Source organism: Triturus cristatus, chromosome 10, assembly GCF_964204655.1.
Source record: "Triturus cristatus chromosome 10, aTriCri1.1, whole genome shotgun sequence".
Lineage (NCBI taxonomy): Eukaryota > Metazoa > Chordata > Amphibia > Caudata > Salamandridae > Triturus > Triturus cristatus.
Window position 1 is genome coordinate 1,022,392,262 of NC_140593.1, and position 20,103 is coordinate 1,022,412,364.

Here is a 20,103-nt window from a genome sequence, read left to right on the forward strand (position 1 = left end):
GGGACCCCTTTGAGCATCGCCCCGATCCTGAGGAGAACCGGAAGACCGTGACAGAATCACGAACCCACGTTATTTTCTCCTCCCGGTCGGGGCGATACACTACGATGGCGACCCTCGAGGAGGTGCTGCAGGCCTTAGCCGCGGTACAGCAAGAGTTGGTGGCATCTCGAGCTGAGACAGCAGCATTACGGGAAAGGGTGGATAGACAAGCTAGGAATCCCTTCGACGCTGTGGTAGGTCCACCCCAAATTCAGGTCACCGTACCCCCGCCCATTCCCTTGGCTAGCCCTGAACGGTATGCGGGTGACCCCTTAAAAATTCAGACGTTCCTAACCCAGATCACGCTTCACTTCTCGTGTCGTCCGTTATCATTCCCCACTAACCTATCGAGGGTGGCTTTTGCGATCTCTTACTTGACCGGTGATGCCGCCGACTGGGCGGTTCCGCTGGTCAGGAACGATGATCCGCTACTGACCGACTGGAACGCCTTTCGAAAGGAATTTGAAAGGGTGTTTGACCGCCGGGCTACCACGCTAAGTGCAGATCGAGAACTGCTAGAATTACGACAGGGCAAGAACGACCTGGTCACGTCTATGACTACGTTCAACCGGCTGGTGGTCGAGACAGCCTGGCCCGAAGAAAAAAGAATGGCCCTGTATTATCAAGGGTTGAAAGATGACCTTAAGGATGTGCTGGCGAGGATAGACCCCCAGCCCACAACCTGTACAGATTTAATTAATCTCACGCTACGCCTTGATCACCGGTTGTCTGTGAGGGGGAGTGATCGGAGAAAAGGCGAGAGGTCCGGAGTCGGAGGGGAGCAGGACAGCCGCCCCCCGCAGGTAGCGCGGGAGACAGGACCTGAACCTATGGAAGTGGGGGCAGTACGACCTCCGTTGTCAAGAACCGAGAGAGAAACCCGCAGAGTCCAGGGACTCTGCATGTATTGCGGGAAAAAGGGGCACTATGTGAGGGAGTGTCCCCTAAAGCCCAAGAAACGAGCGACGGGATTCATGGGAAAGAGGGTGGCCATCACCGCCGTGGATACGACCGCCGAGGGAGGCGCACCTCAGACAGACGCGGTAGAAATCGAGGTACGTGAGACGGAGTGGAGATTACCGTCACTGGCGGGGGGCGATACGTCCACAACAGAATCCCATATAGTGCTTCCCATGTTCCTTAAGACCGGTCCAGACACACATCCGGTGCTCGTAATGGTTGATTCGGGAGCCACTGGTAACTTTATGGATGAGGGGCTGGTGCATAGGTTGGGGTTGGTTAGGGTCCCGGTGACTAAGCCGGAGTCCGTGTTGGCTGTGGATGGGAAACCGCTGACCTCCGGTCCTATCACGGAGCAGACGGAGGTGGTGGAATTGGTGCTCCGCGGCGAGAACCAGGACCACGTGGAAAACATCTCCCTGAAAATAATCGAAGCCCCCCAGTACGAGATTATCTTGGGGATGCCATGGTTGCATTGGCACAACCCTACCATAGATTGGAGGCAGAAAACCATATGTTTCACCTCCAAAGAATGCCTGGAGCGGTGTATGACTGACAGGAGATCCGTCGCCCTCACGCTCGCCCAAGCTCCGAGGTGGCAGGTGGCCACGGCGGCCGAAAAAGAAGTAGAGTTACCACCTGAATACGTCAGGTATCGGGGAGTATTTTGCGAAAAAGAAGCGGAAACCCTGCCGCCCCATCGCGAGTACGATTGTCGAATCGATTTAGTGGATGGGGCGGCTATGCCCACCTGCCGGGTGTACGCCTTATCCGAGCCTGAGACCAGACATCTGCGGGAATACTTAGATACCTTCTGTGCATTAGGGTTCATTCGCCCCTCCCGCTCTCCAGCGGCTTCTCCTCTTTTCTTTATCGCAAATGCGAACGGCGATCTTCGAACATGCATAGATTATCGCATGTTAAATAAAAACACCATCAGGAATAGGTACCCTCTGCCGCTCATCCCCGTGTTGCTGGACCAGGTGAAGGAGGCCAACATTTACACTCGACTCGACTTACGAGGGGCCTATCATCTGGTCCGAGTACGCGAGGGGGATGAATGGAAAACGGCGTTCAAAACCCGATTCGGTCTTTTTGAATATCTGGTGATGCCGTTCGGGCTTTGTAACGCCCCGGTGGCGTTTTAATATTTTTTGAACGACGTGCTGAAGGATTACATCGACAGATTTGTCATCGTCTACATCGATGACATTCTGGTCTTCTCTGTCTCCCCGGAACAACATGTGAGCCACGTCCTAATGATTCTGAAAAGACTGCAAGAACAGCATTTATACTGCAAGCTTAGCAAGTGCGAGTTTGGGGTCACAGAGGTGGAGTTCCTGGGAGTAATCCTGAGTCCCTGGGGGTTTAGGATGGCTGAGAGAAAGGTGAAAGCGGTACAGGAATGGCCGGTGCCACGCTGTGTGAGAGATGTACAGTGTTTTCTGGGCTTCTCCAATTATTATCGGAGGTTCATCTCTCACTTTTCTCAACTAGCTTCTCCCATCACCAGGTTGTTGAGAAAGGGGGCCGTCTTCCTATGGACCCCCGAAGCCATGGACGCTTTCCTCCATCTAAAAAAGGCCTTCTGTTCCGCCCCCATCTTACGACACCCGCAACCCGATATCCCTTTCATTGTCGAGGCGGATGCCTCCAACATCGCGGTGGGGGCGGTGTTGTCTCAACGAGACAAACAGACCGGACAGCTACACCCGGTGGCCTTTTTGTCGAAAAAACTGAGCCCGGCGGAACTCAATTACTCAGTCCCCGAAAAAGAGCTGTTGGCAATCAAGAACGCCTTCCAGGAGTGGAGACACTATTTATGGGGGGCCCTTAATCCGGTCACCGTGTTCACTGATCACAAAAACCTTCAATACATGAAGACCGCAAGACTCCTCTCGCAGAGACAGATGAGATGGATGTTATTCTTCGCGGAATACGAGTTTGTTGTCACGTTTCGCCCAGGTTCAGAGAACCGGAAAGCCGACTCGTTGTCAAGACTGGGTGAGAGCGAAAGCACCCCACAGCCTCAGCTGGAAGCTATCGTTCATCCTGAGAAGGTCCTGTGCGTGATCACCGCGGACAAGTTCGTGGACCAGGTCAAGGACAGCCGCTCGATGATACGGTGGCAGCAGTGGGCGAAGCAAGACCCATGTCGGGTCTTGAAACACGGCATACCTCTCCACAATAACAAGTTGTTTCTGCCCATGCAAGAGCTCCGAGTACAAGCGTTCAACTGGTGTCACAATACCGTGCTAGCAGGGCACCCTGGAAACCAGAAGACCCTCCATCTCGTGCAACGGTATTTCTGGTGGGATGGCATGGTCGCAGATGTAAAAAGATGGGTATCGCACTGTGAGACCTGTGCTCGGGCAAAAGGAGAACACGGCAAGGCTAGAGGACAACTGCTGCTGTTGCCAACACCGCCTCAACCCTGGCACACGATAAGCTTGGACTTCGTTCTTGGCCTACCCCTGGACCAAGGGTTCAACGCCATATTAGTGGTGGTGGATAGCCTGACGAAAATGGGGCATTTTGTACCCTGCAAAAACCTTCCCACGGCAGGGCAGACAGCACAGATGCTCTTGACGCAGGTGGTGCGTTTACATGGTCTCCCCAGGATTATCGTTTCCGACAGGGGCCCGCAATTCGTGGCTCGCTTCTGGCGCATGTGGTGCAAGGCTCTTCAGGTGACTGCTGCTCTGTCCACCAGCTTTCACCCACAGACTGATGGGCAGACCGAGCGTTTAAACCAAACGCTGAAAAAATATCTGCGCTGCTTTTCGGAGGAGGCCAAGGACTCCTGGGTTTCGTTGTTATGGTTAGCAGAACTGTCGTACAATAACACCTGGCATAGCTCCATTAACGAAACGCCGTTCAGAGCCAACCACGGCTTTCATGCTTCTACCTTGGCATTGGTCGTTCCTAGAGAGATCCAAAACCAACCCACAGTGATGGAACAAGTCAACTGCCTCTTGCAACTCCATACGAAATTGCAGGCCAATCTGCAGCGAGCTAAGCAGCAGTACAAAAAATGGGCCGATCGCCACAGGCAAGAAGGGCCTAGTTACCAGGTGGGAGATCGTGTATGGCTCTCCACCAAGAACATCCGCTTTCGATGGCGTAGCATATTCCATCCCAGATACATAGGGCCCTATACGGTGGTGCGGAAGATCAACCCAGTGGTTTATCAGTTGAAACTGCCAGCATCCTTGAGAATACATCCCATGTTCCACTGCAGCCTTCTGAAACCAGCAAGGAACGTCAGAAGCCGAGCCACGCCGCCCGTAGAGCGGGACGGCCAGTTAGAATACGAAGTGAAACGAATCGTGGACTCAAAATGGAGACAAGGAAAACTGTGGTACCTGATTTCCTGGAAGGGGTACCCGACCGAAAGCGACTCGTGGGAACCCTGCACGAATGTCCACGCCCCACGGGCTACTCGTCTGTTCCATGCCCGCAACCCGGGGAAACCAGGGTCAAGGAGGCGCTGGGGAGGGGGGCGTACTGTCAGGGTTTGAGAGCCAGGGCGCCTACGAAGTTGCGCGGAAAAATCCAGCGGAACTACACGCCCCAGCAACCCCAGACCAAGGGGCGGGGCGAAAGACTTTATTAACACGAACAACGCGTTAGGACGTTGTTCGTGATTCTGAATCCTGAGCGCAGCCGTCAGCGTCCGAACGGCAGTGCTTGCGAGCAGCTCTTCCGGGTTTGGGAGAGAGCTCAGAAAACTGAAGATAATTCCTGGGACGGCCGGAGTCGGAGGAGGGCAGAGCAGGCGAGGTGAACCGGGTGCTTCCTTCTTGTGCACCTTAACGCCGCCGCGCGCGCTGCCCGAGGCGGACACCAGGCGAGGTGAACCGGGTGCTTCCTTCTCGTGCACCTTAACCCCGCCGCGCGCGCTGCCCGAGGCGGACACCAGCTACTGGCAGCAGGTAAATCGTGTGAGATAACACGGCAGCCCGGACAGTGGCAGGGGCTTGTGTTTTCCTTGAACATACGTTATTTTCATGTTTTTTCTGATATACTGTTCACGGCCATCTGGCAGCCATGTGGGTGGAGCCGGCCACGTACTTTGTTCTTTTGGACCTTGATTCATCGGCCCTCTGGCAGCCAATGAGGTGGAGCCGGGCCCTATGTTAGGGGAGTTCGAGACTTATCCAAGAGGGAGGAGTACCGTATGAACTAACCCGTTTTTCTGGGGATACGAGTCCTCCACTGCCAAGCAGAAGAACCTTGACTGAAAGGGTTCTCTCGTTTTCTTTACTGTGTTGAAACTTTCCTTCCTTCTTCAGTTGTTGATTACTTGCGAGTGGGGGATAGGAGTGGGTACGTATGTGGACATGGGAGAACTGAGGGATTTGATCTGACGGGTGTGATTGGCCCGAGTTAAACTATCTTGTACTTGTTGGTTTTGGCACAGGTCCGGGTGCCGCAGTCTCCGAGAGATGACTGGTGTATACTAGAGGAACGATTGACAGGGACACGGCTTGGCAGGTAGGAGGAGGAACTAGTGAGACCACCTGTGAGTAGACAGGGTCTGAGAGGTTATTAATTGCCTGTCTTTTGTTTTCCAGGTGTCCCTTCCCACGCTGCCCCTACCCTATCCTTCCCTCGCCTGATCGCCGCAACACTCTGTGGATTTAGAATCAGAGGGGAGGTCGGGAGGGGGACCCCTTTGAGCATCGCCCCGATCCTGAGGAGAACCGGAAGACCGTGACACAAAGATCTTAAAAAGTACATAGAGAAAACAGTGGATTAATCATCAACTGGCCTTAGCCTCACTTTCATTCGAGCCAGGATTTAGGGTACATCGATGCTTGTTTCGCCCCAGCTTGGGGATGGTGTACCTGCCACCGGGTCATGTGGTCAAGCTGCGGTCTCAGCTGACGTTCCTCCTGATTAAGGATTAGGCATAAGCCAGGGGGTGGCTCCTTCTGCATAGCAGCATGATGAGTGAAACTGCTCCAGAACCTTCTGTTGAAGATACCGAGTAAGGAATGGAAAATTTGAGTAATGAAGATTATTGGTAAGTAATCCAGTATTCTTTCCGTTCCATTGCATTATTGTGGGGGGAGGGTGGCAATCTCGAAATTACTCCTAAAGACATATTCACTCTGTACCCTCTGGCAATACACGCACAGATATGACGTCACACAAGTCACCGTATTTTAACACTTTTGGAAAATGCAAAAATCCACATGGATTTGGGGGTGTGTTGTTGGGGGCAGGAGAACTAACTTCCAGCTGTGTCTCTATGGACCATGGGAAAGGTCAGAATTAGATCTTTGTATAAAGATAACACTCCTGAAAGATAGTGTGCCCTATTCTCCACTGTTAAAAAAAAAATCAAATTTAAAAAGTTAAAAGAAACTCGATACCAAATATTTTTTGGATGCAACATCTGTTATCAGGGATGAAACACGATACACACTTCTACATCGCCATCGATTATTCAATGTGTGATTCTTTAGGGCTGTAATCCCCCCAAATTACTAATGTATTAACGAAAATGAGGTAACAGCCACACCCAGTCCTGGAGGGAACTACACATTGACATACCCACTATTTTAGGCTATTTGAAAGGGGGGGGGGCGGTGGGTTAAATTACACATTATTTCCCATCTCCTCCAAAATGTGTAAAGTTGTACAGACCTGAAAGTACAGAGTTTATCACATATAATACGTTCATAAAGTCAAGTAAAATGTTCTTTACAGCTCACCATTTGGGATTGTGACTTCAGTTGTAACGGTCGTTCCTGCAGTGATCTGTGGATTTTGAACAGTTACTCTGGCGCCATCTAACGTCTGTTCAAGGCTCTGCAGTTGCACAGCACTCAAATGGAGGCGCTGTGCCTTGGTTACCATAGCAGCATTTTCAGGACCAAGATAGGCAATCTGTTCTGGGGACAGGTGCTGGAATCACCCCAAGCACAAAAGGTTACTTCTGAGGTTCATCCTGACACAATAAACAGCTCACAATAAACAGTAGGGTTCGTAAAGTCTTCATTTTCAAAGGACATCATAGCACAATGTTCGTAGAATGACTTCTCAGCTGAGGTACTCCTGCAGTAAACATGTCCTGTTGTTACCCTATCTTTATCACCCTATTATAATCTGATTAAAAGTAATTCTGCTATGTGTTTACATTTAGCTATGAGAACACCTGTTATAGTAACACGTGTGCTCATAGCTGAATGTAAACACAAAGTGCTGCTCAGGAAGATTTAGTGCAAAAAAGCAACTATTTTGCCTGGGACTGTGAAAATCCTGACAGCAAAATTGGGAGATTGGAGGAGAGTGACAGAAATGATTATGCACCTTGAGGGAAATGCAAAAGGCAAGATCTGTGGTAGTCAACTCAATCTTTATGAAAGGAGGTTCTATGTTCTCAGAGCTACATTTGTGAAGGCCTGTTTGAGAGATTTACTTTTTGTGGAACTCAAAGATTCTATACAGATAGTTAGACGTCTAATACTGATAATTTGTAATCTTAGGAAACACACTTTGAAGACAGTCTGCCCGCCAAGATGTGTTAGTCTGGGGACCTGATGATCAAACCTCTTTGCAGTGGTTAGTTGCCACGTGTGCTTCAAAGGGAAGCATTGCTTTTATTGGAAACAGTGAGAATGTGGAGAACAGCTGCTGCTGGGATGTTGTTTCTACTGACAGCATAGAGTCAGAGCAAGGATTGGACAAAGGGTCTGAGGTCTGCAGCAGAGATGGTAGGTTTTGGTTTCTTTAGATGAAGATGGCTGCAGGAAGTCTTTGAAATGTCAGTGTCCATCATTGGATCTCAGAGATTTTGCTCCAGGATGGGGACTTTCGTGAGCCTAAATGCACCAAGGGAGGATTACCCTAGAGGAGAAAGGCTGTTGTGTTATCTTCATGAAAATCGTCATCTCATCACTTTGCACTGATAGCATACAGGCAATCACAGCCAGGACAGGCGAGCGCATTAGAGGCGAGAACAAGAAGTATTATACAGCATCTACATATGGTTTCCCTAATTATCCAAATACCCATAGGTGCATATGAGGAGGCCCCACACCCATAGTCTTGTGCAGTAAACCTTACTTTGTAAGGGGCCCCTTGTTCCTGATTATGAAAAACAACTACTGATAAAGTCAGTCTCTCTCTAAGCCAGGCCTACAATCTGCAGAGCTTGGTAGGTCAGTAGGTTCTTATAATTCAAAATCTTATTTCAAGGATAGCCTGTGCAAATTAAGACCAAATTCATAATTTTCCAATCAGAAAGACCAGTCACTAATGGGGACTATTCTTAATGCATCTCCTATTTGTACTTTTGCATGGAAGGTAAAGAACCATGGCCTTTTTATTAACGCTAACTTGACATTCCAAGAGTGGATGAGCAATATTGTCAGGAGCTGCTTTTCACCTGCTCACCGAACAAAGGTTCTGCCTCTGCTCTGTCTTGATTACGAGGAGGCGGAGTGGGCAGCAATCACTGCACACTATGATTATAGCTGTCGTTCTATGCTTGACCCCCTAACACTCACTTGTGCAGGCTTCAGACAGCACAGAAAGTGACTGTCCAAATTGTGACTGGTTTGTGGACTTATAATGAGGGTCAAAGTGCCTGAGGCAAAGAAACAACTTTACACTGGTTTTCCTTGAGAGAAAGAATCCTTTTCTACATTGTATACAAGGTTTTAGGGGCTTAGGGCCTCATGTAGGTAAATAAATTTTACCGGTTCTTAAATACCGAGCCGTACCGAATCGGTAAATTAGAATCGGTAAGTTATATGTAGGTAAAAATTCGGTAACAGTTACCGATTCGGTAACATTCGGTAATTACGAATCGGAATTCACCGAATCAGTAAATACCGAGGTGGTATTCACCGAATCGGAAAATACCGAGGTGGTATTTACCGAATCGGAAAATACCGAGGTGGTATTTACCGAATCGGAAAATACCGAATCGGTATGTACGGATTCGGTAAATAAAATCACATGACTTGACGAAACAGCTAATCCTGTGCAACGACAGCCCACCCAACCAGGAAGTGCCCACACCCAGGCAGGTGTACATAATTAGCCGAAGTGGCCACACCCAGGCAGGTGTACATAATTAGCCGACCCTGGAGAGGCTTGGAGTGCAGAGGAGAGGCAGGGAGCCGTTGCATGTGCGAGCGGGTAAACGAACAGCATGTCCAGCCAGAGAACACAGAGAGACGGAGGGGAAAGGAGGAGGAAGCTGAAATTTAGCCCCAAGGAACTCCAGGTGCTGGTGGAGGAGGTGGTGAAGCAGCACCAGAAGCTGTTTGGAAGGCAATCCCTGCAAGTGCCTGAGGCTGAAAAGCGCAACATATGGCTGGCCATCCAGGCGCAGGTCAATGCTGTGGGAGTGACCCACAGGGACATTGAGGTCCTCAAAAAGCGCTGGTATGACCTGAGGATTGTAACCAAGAGGAAGATGGGCGACATCCAGAAGGAGGCCAGCCAGACCGGAGGTGGAACCAACAGGGCACCTGCCCTCACCGAACTGGAGGAGCTGGTGGCGGCCACAATCGAGCAGGAGAGCGTCGTGGGTCTTGGGGACGCCGACAGCTCTGCCAGAGCCGCAACACACCAAGGTAAGACGAAAGCACAGCAATGTAGCCCCCCCTACCCCTATCCCACATCCCCCATTGTGAAACGAGAATCACACTGCAGTCCACACGTGTCAGTGCAGACAGGCAATGCATTCCGGGAGATGTAGTCAGGGCAACACTAACCATGACGTAAATGTTACAGGGCAACAAGGCATGTCACGCACTCGAGGCACAAGGAGACAGAGGACATATTGGAATGTGAAATGTTTTATTGTGACGCTTGCAATGCAGCCCTTCGGGGACACTGAGCCAATGTTGTATTTCTGTCCACAGATGTGACATCATGCAGGACAGGGCATGCTGCAGGAGAGATGGCACACCGGCCACAAATATCACCTCTAGCCAGCACAAGTTCAGACCAGGGAGCAGGCCCACTGGCAGCCGCACCACCAACACAGCCAGCCTCGCCGCACCCAGAGCCAGCATCACCTCACCGAGAGCCAGCATCACCACAACCAGAGCCAGCATAGCCACTCATGTTCGAATCACCGGCCACATCTCCGCTTGCAGGTGTGAGAATGAGGAGGCGTCCAGCAGCCAGGCTACGAGCCTTAGACACCTCGTCAGACGACAGCATGGGCCCAGAAGACCGCACCGGGCCCCAGGAAGGGAGCCATGCCACTGTGCCCCACACCTCACAGGCAGCACAGACGGGAGCAAGAGGGCGCCGCAGGTCGCGTGTCCAGAGTCCACCAGCACCCACTGACGGCCATGGTGTCTTCTTGGGTCTCGAGGGCCAAATGTTGAAGCAACAGCGCCTGCAATCAAAGGCAGTCATGTCAGTCCAGAGGCACATGCGGGTGATGAGGACAACATTAGTCAACATGGACAGTAACATTAGCGGCATGGCTGCGGGCATTCGGGACATGTCCCAGTCAATCCAGCAGTTGTGCAGCAAATTAGATGCTGACATCGAAGCACGGCGCCGGGAACGCCAGAGAAGGGACACTACCAGCAGGGCACTCAACCGTCTGGCAACTGCGACTTCTCTACTGTGCCGGCGCTCTGTGACGATGCAGGAGGGCCTAACACAGTGCTGCAGCGACCTGTCTCGGGGGATGGTGCAGGTGACAAGTGCACTAGGGGTGCTATTGACTAGTCAGGCGTCGACAACTGCTGCAGGGGATGCTGCGGGGAGCATCGACACCAGCAGCAGCATCACACCCCCCGTCCCAGAAGCACGCAGGAGCAGCAGGCGGCTTGGGGTTGGCTCTAGTGAGGATGCACAGGCCGTGCAATCCACCACTGCAGCGCGTATGCGCAAACATTGATGTAGCCCAGCTTAGCCACTTCCCATTGGGTGACGTAACCCTGGACATACTCCTTGTATAGATGGTATATTGCCAGATTGGCCTGTTCATGTGTTCATGGCGTGGTGCCACATTAAAACTACGTCATGACTTCTCACAACTCGCTGTGTCCCCTCACTTACTCAGAAATAGTTGCATGTGATCTCTGCCCGTCTCTCTCTCCCATCGATTGCAGTTGGCACTCTAGCTGCGTTGCCCTCTGGCTGGCCTGACTCATCCTCGTTGTCCTCAAAATATGTTAGTTCCACATCTGTACCTTTTTTCGTGGCAAGGTTGTGCAGCATTGCACAAGTGGCAATAATCTTGCAGCAGGTGATGGGTTTGTACTGGCGTGCGCCTCCGCTCTTGTGCAGGCAGCGGAACCTGCTCTTCAGTAGTCCAAACGTGCGCTCCACCACATTGCGTGTTGTTTTGTGTGCCACGTTGTATCGTCTCTCACTCTGGGTTGCTGGGTGTAGGTAGGGAGTGAGGATGAATGAACGGCATGCATATGCACTGTCGCCTGGATGAGTAAGAGGGAACCATCAGTAACATGCCTCTATACACTATGATTTGCAGGTTTCAAGGGGCGTCACTGTTACTTACCTAGCAGGTATCCCTCTCCGAATTCTCCGGCACTCAGTCGTGTGTAGATCCCACTATTCTGGAAGATGTAAGAGTCGTGGGTGCTCCCAGGGAACTTTGCAACAATGTCTGTGATGATGTTCCCTGCATCACAGATCACCTGCACATTGATGGAGTGGGTGGACTTCCTGTTCCTGTAGATGTGCTCTGTGTCAGCTGGTGGACAGATTGGGATGTGTGTACCATCAATACAGCCGATGACATGGGGGAACTGTGCCATGTGATAAAAGTCTGTTTTTGTTTTCTGCAGTGCAGCCTGTGTGTTTGGGAAGCTTATGTAGTGGTGCATTCTCTGCATCATGGCATCCAGGAACTTCCTGAAGAAACGTGACAGGCAACTCTGGGATACCCCACCCACCGCAGCTGTCACCACCTGATAACTGCCGGATGCCAATAGATGTGGGCTGCAGAGCACCTGCACATGTGGGGGTATGGCGTGCGCCCTTCTTATTGGATGGTCCAGGAGTGGGTGTAGGTCCCTGATTAAGTCCATGATGATTTCGGGGTGTAGCCTGTACCTCTCATGTATCTCTGCATCAGTCAGCTGGAATAGTGTGATGCGCTGTCTGTAGATTTGTTCCTCCCGTCGCCACACCCTCAGTCCTGCTGCCTGTAGACGTAGGCGCCTTGCAATGACGTACATAGCGGCCATGTTGTCCACGCTGTTGCATTTTGGGATTGCTTATGTGCACTGTTGATGGTTACCACCTGCTTTCAATCCGTGTTAATTACCGACTCTTATTTACCGATTTTCCTGGATTTCTTAATTACCGAGTGCTCCTACATGTCATTTTAATTTTTACCACTTCATATTTACCACTTCATATTTACCGATTCGTTAAGTATGTATTCGGTAAATCTGATTCGGTATTTTAGAATTCGGTAAATATGAATCGGTATTTACCGCCTCATATTTACCGAAAAGTGGTTTTTGGACTCCTACATCTCACTTGTCTGAATACCGGTCGGTAACGGCATATTTACCGAAAATCGGCCGTTACCGACCGGTATTTGGCTACCTACATGAGGCCCTAGATGTTTAAAACCATTTTGCAGTTGCCAACCCTGCAGTAGACAAAATTACAGGGTTTGTGACTCCAATTGATCTATTATGTACTAATCCCATTTTGCGACCTATTCCTAATCGCAATAAGGAGGGGGCATGAAAAGGGCTCCTCCCCCTAACTGCGATTTGGAATAGTATGTATTAATGGTCTGCATCCCCAATTGGAGTCTAAACCCATTGATAAGTTACTGACTCCTCAAAGGAGGTGGTAGTGAATTGACAAAGGGAATCTCCCATGAAGCAAAGAATAAGAAGGTTCTCATAATTCCTGGATAAGAGGCCTAGTGAGATCATTGACAAGGGTATATGTAGGTACATCGACCTAAGGACACTAAAGCCTCAGACATCGACGAGTTGGAAGTCCCCACAATAATGCAGTTACTGAGAGATGAATATTTGAGTGAAGGATGGAGGGCACCAGACAGAAAGCAAACATGCAGGTAGAGAGTGACGGATGTATCCCTTTCCTGACACCTCTCATGGAATCGAGGCCAAAAAAAAATACTTAGCAACCTTTGAGGAGAGAGTTTGTGGCACTGGGAACACAGGCACACATCTTGTTCCTGGTGAGGTTGATGGTAGTGACTGCTGGAAAGAGATATTTTGTTGTGGAGAGGAAGGCTGCAGCGTTCTTAATTTAATGACAGACTAGAGATCTTTATGGCCATGAAATGGTCACCTGGATCCTCTGTATACTGTATACCGCGTGGTGCCTGCCACGTTGTGAATGGAAATGCACGTTGTGGCATTTTCACATTGCGGACGGTGCTGCAGCCAGCAGCACCGTCCGCAATGTGAAAAGGTCAGGATGCGCCTGCCAGTGTGGCGGGTGCATCCTAATTGGGCTGGTGGGACCACCGCACGTTTTGCAGGCGGTCCCATCACCGTTATGATGGCGGGCGGACTGGACCATATATGCCCAATCCATTCAATGGGTAAATAGTACAAAACAGACTTACCTGGATTTCGGCCCAAACAGGGTCATTTGTTTCGGGGTCAAGATGCTGCTGTGAATGGGGACACTGCAGGAAGGTATCCACGTTGGTGACTGAAGGGAGGAAATGGGTGAGTATGCACCTCATATCCTTCAACTCAGCCAACTCGAAGCAGGGGGTTCCACCGCTATGGTCGGCTCGTCGGAAAGCCAACTTGTAATTCGGACAGCAGTGAATGTCTCTATACTGCCCTATGACAGCTGCTTTTTCCCAATCGCTGTTGACATGGTCGGCGAATGGCTGGCAGTGTTTTTTTTTTTTTTTTTTTTTTTTTAAAACCTTTATTTCGGTAGATGCACAATACACAGCGTCTGCCTACAACCCCTCGGGGCCGGCCGCTATGACATTGGAGAACATAGAACAATAATGTCAGGATAAGAAAAGGTTTAATTTTATGGTTTTATCGAGTACAACGTAGTGTACTTCGAAAAGAGTCGAAGCTAATCACTGACCAGGAGAGACATCACCGTTCACGGAGCACCCAGAAGGAAGCGTTGTATAGGAAGGCATTGGTTAGGAGACAGGTGGCCACCATCCAGGGACTAAGAGCATACACTATACCACAGAATGATAAAACACAATAAGCTCCTTACTAACACTGAACCCCGACCCCGAAGAAACAAAGAAACATAAAAGAAAAAAAGAAACCAAAGAGGAAGGGAGAAAGAAAGAGAGAGAGGGCCATAGAGACGAAGAAGACATAGAACACATCCCATCCCCCCACCCTGCATACCAGCGGAAGGCCATGGCCCACCCCCCCCCAATAGGCATGCCTGTCGCCCCAAATGAACCCCAAGTAGGAAAGAGAGTCCGGAGAGTGGGAAATAACCTCCCAGTCTCCGACTCCCAGAGAAGGCAGGAGGAGGAAATGTTACATACTCCCGGTCACCACAGCCCATTAAGCATCCCCCACCCTGATAATCATCAGCACAACTGAAGAAGCAAGCAAAGCGGCAGGTGGGGAGACTCCATTCCAAATGTGCGAGCAAGGCAAATAATTAGCAGCCTCATCCTAGTCCCCGCCCGCCAATACGTACAGCAAACTAAAGAAAATCGCCCAGCCCCGGCCCGATCCTGAGCGGCCCCACAGATCCACCCCCGCGGTAAACAGTAGCAATTTACACACATGCGGCACAACCGATACATAAGCAAATATTCTAGTCCGGGTCATGCCAGGCGGTCAAGCAGGATCATCAAGGGAGACAACATCAACCCTGGCCTGAACGCGGAGACCCCACCAAACATGGCCGCCGCTGGGAGTGTACCTCAGGCAGAACAAAGGAGCAAGATGGCCGCTCACGGCAAAGAAGACGCAGAGGGAGAAGAAGCGAGAGTTCCCAGTCATAGACCATCACCACATCGATAGTGACAAACACAGTTTTCCCCACCGAACGGCACACACTCCGGCGATGTTGAGGCAGACACGGCAACACCCGCAGAGGCAGAGTCTCAGTTTGTAAAGTGGAAGGGAGCTTTGTATCTGCAACTTGATCGTTAAAAAAACCCTCGACACTGTAACCAGGGAGAGGACGATCCATAGTATCCCCCTGCCGCCAATTTGTATCCGCCTCGAAGGGAATGAGAGGCATTGGGGGGTCAGACAACCGCAGTAGTTCCCTGGATGGCATAGCAGCATCGATCTTCCACTCCAGTTCTCGAGTGCGTTGGCACCATGTCGCCCGCAAGTCCCCCAGGGCTAGAAGGATATCACCATAGGTCAGGTCTGCTCCCTGCTGCAGCATGCCGACTGTATGTAAAGGCGCCATCGGGACACCCTCCAGCTCGATAGCAGGCAGTGAAGCCTGCGTCAGGGATATGGCGGCCTCCGCCCCCCCGGCGAAGCAGACCGGCACCGACACCATTGCCGCCGCCAGCCCGCCTCGGAGGGGCGAGGGTGACTCCATAGGACGGAGGAACAATAGTGAGGGCAAGAGGAGTTGCTGCTCGCTATACGGGGCTCACACGATGGGAGAGCCCTCGGCTGTACTGCAATGTGGGTGGTGGGCGCTCTCAAACGGTCACCGCTCTGACCGCTGGTAGGAGGACAAAGGAAGATTCGCCAGCCCGGACCCAATCGTACAGGAATTCTCTCCGTCGCGAAGAAGGCTCCGCCAGGCCGCCCACTCCACGTCCGGTCACATTTCCCCCGGCGCCGGTCCAGCCCCAGGTCGTCGCACCGTACGTGATAAGCGGTGTCCGGCGGTGGTGGTCGGGCCAGAATGCGTGGGCAAAGTCCAAAGTCGGCAAACTCTATGAATCCTCGATCAAAAAAGCCGGCGGGAACATCGGAGGAATGCGGAAAGTATCAGCGCATTCGTGGGTACATTTGCTCGTGCCGTAGGCAGGATTAAAAATCAGGATATCATGTAAACAGCAGACGGGCTGCGGAGCCGGGAGCTCAGACGTCCTGTCCGTCCGCCATCTTGGCTCCTCCTGATGGCTGGCAGTGTTGGCGGTGCGCTGGTGGTCTTCCGTTTAGCAAACTGTAAAACTCATAATAATACGTCAGTCGAACCTCATAGTTGGCAATGGTTAATCTGCCGCCGCCGCGACAGAGTTCTTGGGACCACCAAACTCGTAATTGGGCCCTTAGTGTGGAATATGCTACAAGCAATCAATTTGCCTTTGAAATAAAAAAAATTATAGCACTAGCCTATGTCCCTGTCACAGAGGTAGCTAATCACTTTAATTTACTAATATAAAGCCCTTTCTACCAATAAAATGAACACAAACTAAGCCCCCTATTTTTAAGACACTTGGGTTGGCAGACTACATTGCTCTGGACACGGCCACCAACCCAAATTCCAAATACCATGGTGTAATGTCTATAACAGCACCTTGCCACAGGAAGCCAAAACAAACAACTTAAAGGAAGGATGGCACAATGCCTTCCAAATCATGCAAGGCAGAACCCAACCTACATTCTATATATTTATATAAGCCCTACAGAAAAAGAAAAGCTACCAATAACTACAAATGGAACAATCCGTAGCCCAAGTTACACCTAAAATTAGCAAACAAAGCCAAAGAACGTACAACATGCTACAATTTAAAGTGAAACGCTTCATAAACAACAAAGGAGTAGATTACTTAGAAATAATAGCCAAACGCAAATTATAAAATAATTACTAACCTACAAAACTCCCCAAAAAGTATAGCAAAATCTGAACCAACATTACAAATCTTTTTTTGTGTAAATAATAAATATAATATTTAATTACATCAGTCAAAACAATTAATAAAACTCTTATTTTAAATAGGACTGATAAAATAAAATAATATGTATATTCTTTAAATAAAAAATCTAAACCTCACCAACCATAAACCTCAAACAACAAACTCAATCCATTGTGAAAAAGAATTACAATTCATAAAATATACAATACCAAATAACAATCACATAACACTTACATAAATAATAAAATATAACATGTACCACCCAAAACAAATAATTTAAATATGGCTTACTGCATACCTTTATCTTGTCATGTGCATATCTGGATTCGTACCACGAACCATGCTTTCTAGTTTCACATTTGGTCCTTGCTGCTCTGGCCCCATGGCACTTAGACATGGAATTCAGTGCTGTGCATGATTGTTCCCAGACTTTCTCCTACATGTGCATTGGTGTGTCACACTTTGGTTGCTGTGACAGTCTCATTGGCTTAGCTGTGTGCACACTGTGAGTGGCAATAGGATCTATGTGTATGTGTGTGCCATGAGGGGGCTGGTTGTTAGTGTTTTTCCTGTATATATTAAACAATTGTTTATATTTATATTACTAATTAATTTATACTATACAGTTTCTTTACATATTTTAACAACTTTTTAACATGTTTCACATGTGCAATAACAATTTTGAAAACGTGTTTTAAACATTTGTAACTTATATTCCCATTCATTTCTATATGGAGAGAGTCTTTGTTTTTTTTTCATTTAGCGGCCATTTTTTCCTCTCATTTTTAGTCTATTTTCTATGGTCCAGGTCACGGTAACGTGTAGCTGTTCATCAGAATGGGTAAGTCTTTTTTTTTTTTTTTTTAGGGTTTTGATGGTAGGGAGCATAATAGAGGGTAGTTCTAGAGGCTAGTTATAGCGCTGTTTGTGGTTTTGTAAAACGTTTAGTTGGAGTAATTGTAGTATTTTTCACTAGTGTGTTGCCTTAGATTTTCGTACAGTGTTTTAGTAATGTACCAATATGTTTTATTGTGTTATGTTACTTGCTTTTAATGAATAAGTGTAATGTATATATAATTTTTGATTGTACTGTTTTTTGCTGGTGGCTATTCTGTTTCACGTTGCAAGTTTTTGAACGTGTCCTATGGACAATTGGATTCAGCATTTTTTTTAAGGAATCTGTTTTGGTTTCTAATAAATATTTTTTACTTTGATTTCCTTTGTTTCGGGGGTTTCCAAGTTTTTGGGTTTTTAATGGTTCCTGGATACTTTGTACTTTGTATTGCTTCCATGGATCTCTATTGGATTGTTTTGATTTTTGCATTTTTGGGGGGCTTATTGGAAAATATTTTTCTAGTATGTGGTGTATTATACTTTTTGACTACATGGATACAGAGAATAATCTGGATTTCCTGGTTATGGTGGGGTGGCTTTGCAATTGTGAAAGATGGATGCCTTATCTACTCCGGTTGTTGCATGACACTTCCGCTGCAGCAGATTGAAAGTTCACATCAGATTATTTGTCTAACTTAATGTATGCAATCTTACTTGCTAATGAAATTAAAACTTTATTTGAAAAAATTGTTGATCCACCTCTCATGCTTGTCATTATATGGGAATCCTTTAGAGATTATGTTATACGTGTACTCATCTCCTTGGTGTATGGTAGTCTTAAACTATCATAGTCAGAATAGGAAAAAAGCTAACAGGTCTTGCCTGAGGTAGAGGTTGCCTACAATAAAACAGGTGATCATGCAGTACTGAATGAGATCAAAGATCCTATGTTGGCATGCTACAAAAAAGGAAGATTACTGTTATGTCACAGAATTTTCTTGCCAGAAAGTATGCAAGAGGGGGCTGACTGGTTAAGGGAACAGTGTGGCTTCTTAGAAGAGATGGCAGTGTAATTCTGTTTCAGTGCAATAACTGGAAATGCTACACTTTGTGACTCTTTCTGAATTTGTAGGAAAAGGTGATGTGAAATAGACGCCCCTCATGTTAGCAATTTACATAGATTGGAATGCATCCATGGTTTGCAACCTCGGCTGTAGTTGTAAATCATTGATTGGATACTGAAACCTAAAAAGGAGCACTATGCATTTGCAAAGTGGAAGTTGTCCAAGTGAGACAGCTTCCACTTTAAGAATGTGGGTTATGACAACAGGGGAGGGGATACAGTGGACATGAGAACTGCTGTTTGCTCTTCCCACATTCCCATTCATGCCAATTTTAATATTCAGTTGCATCCACTGTCCCTTTTTGGGACAGGGGCTGCCAAAACAGTTAACATTCTACACATTTGAATGCAGGGATGGAGGCGTCCTGTTCCTCTCCGGTGTCCGTTACTGCTGTCACAGTCCTTTTGGTAGGATTTGTGTATAGAGTCTTGCCTCATTAATATTATTGGAGTCGGATTCTGCAAATTCAACTAATGTTGATTTTTTCCACTGTGACGGATTTCCCCAAACATCCCATCACACAAATATTCTAGGGTTGAAAACCAGTTGCTGGGCATAGACACCTAGCATGCTTAGCAACTCCCAACCTTTTTGATTGTTGTTAAGTCTCTTTTTAATAAAGATATAGGAGTCATTCATTCTTACATTTAATTGTACTACTCTAAAATCTGTATCTCTCCCTTCTTTATGTTTAGGCCACATATATTAATGTACTTTATTGACTTTCCTTTATTTGAATATTCACATTATTTTTTTCAGCAGATGCCATTTGTTATCATGTCCTTGAGAATTTCAGTGTGGACGAAGATGCAGGCCAAGCTGGGATGAATAATCATCAACAAGTGACATACATGTGGATTTGCATCAATAATCATACATTCTACTTATGAAGCTCTTTAAATAGTCATATTAGTTATTTAGCTCACTTCATTTGTGTTACAACTAACACTGTAGCTGACATTTTCACCCTTATTTATGTAAAGTATAGTAAAGTTTCCCCTAACTTAATGAACATCAATAAGAGTTGACATTGATTCAAATAATGGTGTATACATTTGTTAATGGTCACTTCTTGAATCATACTAATGGAATGCATGTACTTGTGCCACACAATTTTGACACTGAAATAGGGAGGAGGGTTTGCTCTGTCAGGCGAATGTCCCCCCCCACATCCTTATCCCTTCTGGGGCACTTATCATTCTATATAAACATGACCTTTAAAGATTATGCAACAAAACAAATTAATTTCAGAACTTTTCCACCTAGCTGACCTTTTTTTAAGATTCTGCAGTTCCCAGGAGCTAATGAAATCCCAACATACCCAGTATGAATTGGAGCTTAGATTACAAATCCTGTTCC

At 48.1% G+C, this 20,103-nt stretch overlaps 1 protein-coding gene across 1 annotated transcript in view; it reads right to left on the minus strand.

The window, feature by feature from the left end:
- Nucleotides 1–5,388: 5,388 nt before the first annotated feature.
- OTOA (otoancorin) overlaps nucleotides 5,389–20,103 on the minus strand; it is a 222,115-nt gene continuing 207,400 nt past the window's right edge. Inside the window, exons 23-24 of the mRNA XM_085631332.1 lie at nucleotides 6,723–6,915; nucleotides 5,389–5,522 (exon numbers count right to left, since the gene is read on the minus strand). Coding sequence (XP_085487458.1) covers nucleotides 5,389–5,522; nucleotides 6,723–6,915 — 327 coding nt within the window. The remainder of the gene's footprint in view (nucleotides 5,523–6,722; nucleotides 6,916–20,103) is intronic.